At 63.1% G+C, this 5,487-nt stretch overlaps 1 protein-coding gene across 1 annotated transcript; it reads left to right on the forward strand.

Moving 5' to 3' along the window:
* The first annotated feature begins 684 nt into the window (after positions 1–684).
* LOC135545091 (uncharacterized) lies at positions 685–3,924 on the forward strand. Its single transcript, XM_064972732.1, has 5 exons — positions 685–1,188; positions 1,280–1,753; positions 1,811–2,626; positions 2,677–3,504; positions 3,601–3,924. Exons 1-5 carry the CDS (start codon positions 685–687, stop codon positions 3,922–3,924), a joined length of 2,946 nt encoding a protein of 981 aa, XP_064828804.1.
* The last annotated feature ends 1,563 nt before the right edge of the window (positions 3,925–5,487 follow it).

Raw genomic sequence — 5,487 nt, forward strand, 5'->3', positions numbered from 1 at the left:
TCCCAGACCCCATCCTCCAGCCCCCATCTTCCAGCCCCCAGCCTCCAGGCTACAGCTCCCAGCCCCCTGCCCCCATCCTCCAGCCCCCATCCTCCAGCCCCCATCCTCCAGCCCCCATCCTCCAGTCCCCAGTCCCCATCCTCCAGCTCCCAGCCCCCAGCCCCCTGCCCCCATCCTACTAGCCCCCATCCTCCAGCACCCATCTTCCAGCTCCTATCCTCCAGCCCCCAGCCCCCATCTTCCAGCCCCATCCTCCAGTCTCCAGCTCCCAGCTCTCAGCCACCATCCTCCAGCCCCCAGCCCCCATCTTCCAGCCCCATCCTCCAGTCTCCAGCTCCCAGCTCTCAGCCACCATCCTCCAGCCCCCAGCTCCCAGCTGCCATCTTCCAGCCCCATCCTCCAGTCCCCAGCTCCCAGCCCCCAGCCCCCATCTTCCAGCCCCATCCTTCAGTCTCCAGCTCCCAGCTCTCAGCCACCATCCTCCAGCCCCCAGCTCCCAGCTGCCATCTTCCAGCCCCATCCTCCAGTCCCCAGCTCCCAGCCCCCAGCCCCCATCTTCCAGCCCCATCCTCCAGTCCCCAGCTCCCAGCCCCCAGCCCCCATCTTCCAGCCCCATCCTTCAGTCTCTAGCTCCCAGCTCTCAGCCACCATCCTCTAGCACTCATCCTCTAGCCCCCATCCTCCATGCCCCAGCTCCCAGCCCCCATCCTCCAAGCCCCATCCTCCATACCCCAGCTCCCAGCCCCCATCCTCCAAGCCCCATCCTCCAGCCCTCATCTCCTAGGCCCTATCATCCATCCCTCATCATCCAACTCCCAGCCCCCAGCTCCCAGCCCCAGGCTCCCATCCTCCAGCTCCCATCCTCTAGCTCCCAGACCCCATCCTCCAGCCCCCATCTTCCAGCCCCCAGCCTCCAGGCTACAGCTCCCAGCTCCCAGCCCCCTGCCCCCATCCTCTAGCCACCATCCTCTAGCCCCCATCCTCCAGCCCCCATCCTCCAGGCCCCAGCTCCCATCCTCCAGTCTCCAGCCCCCATCTTCCAGCCCCATCCTCCAGTCTCCAGCTCCCAGCTCTCAGCCACCATCCTCCAGACCCCAGCTCCCAGCTGCCATATTCCAGCCCCATCCTTCAGTCTCCAGCTCTCCAGGTCCCAGCTCCCAGCTCTCAGCCACCATCCTCCAGCCCCCAGCTCCCATCTTCTAGCCCCATCCTCCAGTCCCCAGCCCCCAGACCCCATCCTCTATCCCTCATCCTGTAGCCCCTATCCTCCATACCCCAGCTCCCAGCCCCCATCCTCCAAGCCCCATCCTCCAGCCACCAGCTCCTAGCCCCCATCATCCAGCTCCCAGCCCCCAGTTCCCAGCACCCAGCTCCAGCCCCAAGCTCCCAGCCCCCAGCTCCCATCCTCCAGCTCCCATCATCTAGCTCCCAGCCCCCCTCCTCCAGCTCCCATCCCCCATCCTTCAGCTCCCAGCCCCAATCCTCCAGCTCCCAGTCCCCAGCTCCCAGCCCCCAGCCCCCATCCTCCAGCTCCCAGCCCCCACTCCCCAGCTCCCAGCTCCCATCCTCCAGCTCCCATCCTCCAGCTCCCAGCTCCCATCCCCCAGCTCCCATCCTCCAGCTCCCATCCTCTAGCTCCCAGCCCCCATCTTCCAGCCCCCATCTTCCAGCCCCCAGCCTCCAGCTCCCAGCCCCCAGCCCCCATCCTCTAGCCCCCATCCTCCAGCCCCCATCCTCCAGCCCCCATCCTCCAGTCCCCAGCCCCCATCCTCCAGCTCCCAGCCCCCAGCCCCCTGCCCCCATCCTCTAGCCCCCATCCTCCAGCCCCCATCTTCCAGCTCCCATCCTCCAGTCCCCAGCCCCCATCTTCCAGCCCCATCCTCCAGTCTCCAGCTCCCAGCTCTCAGCCCCATCCTCCAGTCCCCAGCTCCCAGCCCCCAGCCCCCATCTTCCAGCCCCATCCTTCAGTCTCCAGCTCCCAGCTCTCAGCCACCATCCTCCAGCCCCCAGCTCCCAGCTGCCATCTTCCAGCCCCATCCTCCAGTCCCCAGCTCCTAGCCCCCAGCCCCCATCTTCCAGCCCCATCCTTCAGTCTCTAGCTCCCAGCTCTCAGCCACCATCCTCTAGCCCTCATCCTCTTGCCCCCATCCTCCATACCCCAGCTCCCAGCCCCCATCCTCCAAGCCCCATCCTCCAGCCCCCAGCTCCTAGCCCCCATCATCCAGCCCTCATCATCCAACTCCCAGCCCCCAGTTCCCAACTCCCAGCCCCCAGCTCCCAGCCCCAGGCTCCCATCCTCCAGCTCCCATCCTCTAGCTCCCAGACCCCATCCTCCAGCCCCCATCTTCCAGCCCCCAGCCTCCAGTCTACAGCTCCCAGCCCCCAGCCCCCTGCCCCATCCTCTAGCCACCATCCTCTAGCCACCATCCTCCAGCCCCCATCCTCCAGTCCCCAGCTCCCATCCTCCAGACCCCAGCCCTCATCTTCCAGCCCCATCCTCCAGTCTCCAGCTCTCAGCTCTCAGCCCCCATCCTCCAGCCCCCAGCTCCCAGCTGCCATCTTCCAGCCCCATCCTCCAGTCCCCAGCTCCCAGCCCCCAGCCCCCATCTTCCAGCCCAATCCTTCAGTCTCCAGCTCCCAGCTCCCAGCTCTCAGCCACCATCCTCCAGCCCCCAGCTCCCATCTTCCAGCCCCCATCCTCCAGACCCCAGCTCCCAGCCCCCAGCCCCCAGCTCCCATCCTCTAGCTCCCAGCCCCCATCCTCCAGCCCCCAGCTCCCAGCTGCCATCTTCCAGCCCCATCCTCGAGTCCCCAACTCCCAGCCCCCAGCCCCCATCTTCCAGCACCATCCTTCAGTCTCCAGCTCCAAGCTCCCAGCTCTCAGCCACCATCCTCCAGCCCCCAGCTCCCATCTTCCAGCCCCATCCTCCAGTCCCCAGCTCCCAGCCCCCATCCTCTAGCCCTCATCCTCTATCCTCCATACCCCAGCTCCCAGCCCCCATGCTCCAAGCCCCATCCTCCAGCCCCCAGCTCCTAGCCTCCATCATCCAGCTCCCAGCCCCCAGTTCCCAGCCCCCAGCTCCAGCTCCCAGCCCCCAGCTCCCAGCCCCCAGCTTCCATCTTCTAGCTCCCAGCCCCCATCCTCCCATCCTCCAGCTCCTAGCCCCCATCATCCAGCTCCCAGCCCCCAGCCCCCAGCTCCAAACCCAGCTCCCATCCTCCAGCTCCCATCTTCCATCCTCCAGCTCCCATCCTCTAGCTCCCAGCCCCCATCCTCCAGCTCCAAGTCCCCATCCTCCAGCTCCCAGTCCCCATCTCCCAGCCCCCATCCTCCAGCTCCCAGCCCCCATCCTCCAGCTCCCAGCCCCCACCCCCCAGCTCCCAGCTCCCATCCTCCAGCTCCCATCCTCCAGCTCCCATCCACCAGCTCCCAGCCCCCAGCTCCCATCCTCTAGCTCCCAGCCTCCATCCTCCAGCCCCCATCTTCCAGCCCCCAGCCTCCAGGCTACAGCTCCCAGCCCCCTGCCCCCATCCTCTAGCCACCATCCTCTCCCCCCATCTCCAGCCCCCATCCTCCAGTCCCCAGCTCCCATCCTCTAGTCCCCAGCCCCCATCTTCCAGTCCCATCCTCCAGTCTTCAGCTCCCAGCTCTCAGCCACCATCCTCCAGCCCCCAGCTCCCAGCTGCCATCTTCCAGCCCCATCCTCCATCTTCCAGCCCCATCCTTCAGTCTCCAGCTCCCAGCTCTCAGCCACCATCCTCCAGCCCCCAGCTCCCAGCCCCCAGCCCCCATCTTCCAGCCCTATCCTCCAGTCTTCAGCTCCCAGCTCTCAGCCACCATCCTCCAGCCCCCAGCTCCCAGCTTCCATCTTCCAGCCCCATCCTCCAGCCCCCAGCCCCCATCCTCTAGCCCCCATCCTCTAGCCCCCATCCTCCATACCCCAGCTCCCAACCTCCATCCTTCAAGCCCCATCCTCCAGCCCCCAGCTCCTAGCCCCCATCACCCAGTTCCCAGCCCCCAGCTCCAGCCCCATCTCCCAGCACCCAGCTCCCATCCTCCAGTTCCCATCCTCTAGCTCCCAGCCCCCATCCTCCAGCTCCCAGTCCCCAGCTCCCAGCCCCCAGCCCCCATCCTCCAGCCCTCATCCCCCACTCCCCAGCTCCCGGCTCCCATCCTCCAGCTCCCATCCTCCAGCTCCCAGCCCCCATCCTCCAGCTCCCATCCTCCAGCTCCCAGCCCCCATCCTCCAGCTCCCATCCTCCAGCTCCCAGCCCCCATCCTCCAGCTCCCATCCTCCAGCTCCCAGACCCCAGCTCCCAGACCCCAACTTCCAGCTCCCAGGCCCCAACCATACACTTAGAAAAAAGGGTTCCAAAAGGGTTCTTCAGCTTCCCCATAGGAGAACCCTTTTTGGTTCCAGGTAGAACTATTTTGGGTTCCATGTATAACCCACTGAGGAAAGAGTTCTACGTGGAACCCAAAAGGAAGGAACCCTTTTAGTTTCAAGATAACCCCGCTCCATTCCCTGCCCCGCCTTAGCCCCAGCTCTTTTCTCCCTGTCTGTAGATGTGTGCCTGATCACAATAACACACAACACTTCCTGACTCAGAGAAACCAGGGGATGATGGAGAAACGACAGGAGAGGGGAAGGGAGAAGGGGTTTGACCGAGGAGGAGATGGAGGAGGAGAGATGGCGGCTCCTACTGGGACTGGTGCTTGGCGTTTACTGTGGTTGAAAGGAGGAAATGGGTGGTCTATATTAGGGGAGGGGGTCTTGGCTGTGCCCCCCAACATTTGGCAAAAAGGGCCTGATATTATGCATGCTGGCAGGGTCTCAGGGCATCCAGGCAGAGCAGAGCATGTCCTGCTAATGAAACGCATGCTTCCGTTTACACACCGGGTTCCCTTTAACTTTTAATTGCTTTTGGCTTTTTCACTCAAGCCTTCCCAAACCTCCAATTTCAATTATTCTACTCTCCTACCCCATTCTCATCAGATTATCTCTCTACTGCCTCTATATGATTAGACGGAAACACAGCAGATACACCAAACAGCCATGTAATTGTAGACTATAGTTTGCTCTTACCAAGGAAATATTCATATAATAATGACATGTGAATGTGTGAATGTAACGGTATATGTTTAAAATAGTGAAAGTGAAAGGTCTTTAATTAGTGCAGACATACTGTATGTGTCCCAGGAGCCTCAGACTGATCCAGGTCCCCTGATGGAACAGTGGTGCTGCAGCCTATTTGTTACCTTCCTCTCGCCTCCTCTCTCCCCTCCTCTATCTCCTCTCTCACCTCCTCTCTCCCCTCCTCTATCTCCTCTCTCACCTCCTCTCCCCTCCTCTCTCCCCTCCTCTATCTCCTCTCTCACCTCCTCTCTCCCCTCCTCTATCTCCTCCCTCACCTCCTCTCCCCTCCTCTCTCCCCTCCTCTATCTCCTCTCTCACCTCCTCTCTCCCCTCCTCTATCTCCTCTCTC

The sequence above is a fragment of the Oncorhynchus masou genome, chromosome 9 (assembly GCF_036934945.1).
Source record: "Oncorhynchus masou masou isolate Uvic2021 chromosome 9, UVic_Omas_1.1, whole genome shotgun sequence".
Taxonomy (NCBI): Eukaryota; Metazoa; Chordata; class Actinopteri; order Salmoniformes; family Salmonidae; genus Oncorhynchus; species Oncorhynchus masou.

What these genes read in the sequence shown, in the direction of transcription:
- LOC135545091 (XM_064972732.1), top strand. Translation starts at nt 685, where the DNA reads ATGCCCCAGCTCCCAGCCCCCATCCTCCAAGCCCCATCCTCCATACCC. An exon ending in CCACCATCCTCCAGCCCCCA is followed by an intron (nt 1,189 to 1,279) that starts GCTCCCATCTTC and finishes TCCATACCCCAG; the next exon opens with CTCCCAGCCCCCATCCTCCA. An exon ending in CCTCCAGCCCCCATCCTCCA is followed by an intron (nt 1,754 to 1,810) that starts GTCCCCAGCCCC and finishes CCCATCCTCTAG; the next exon opens with CCCCCATCCTCCAGCCCCCA.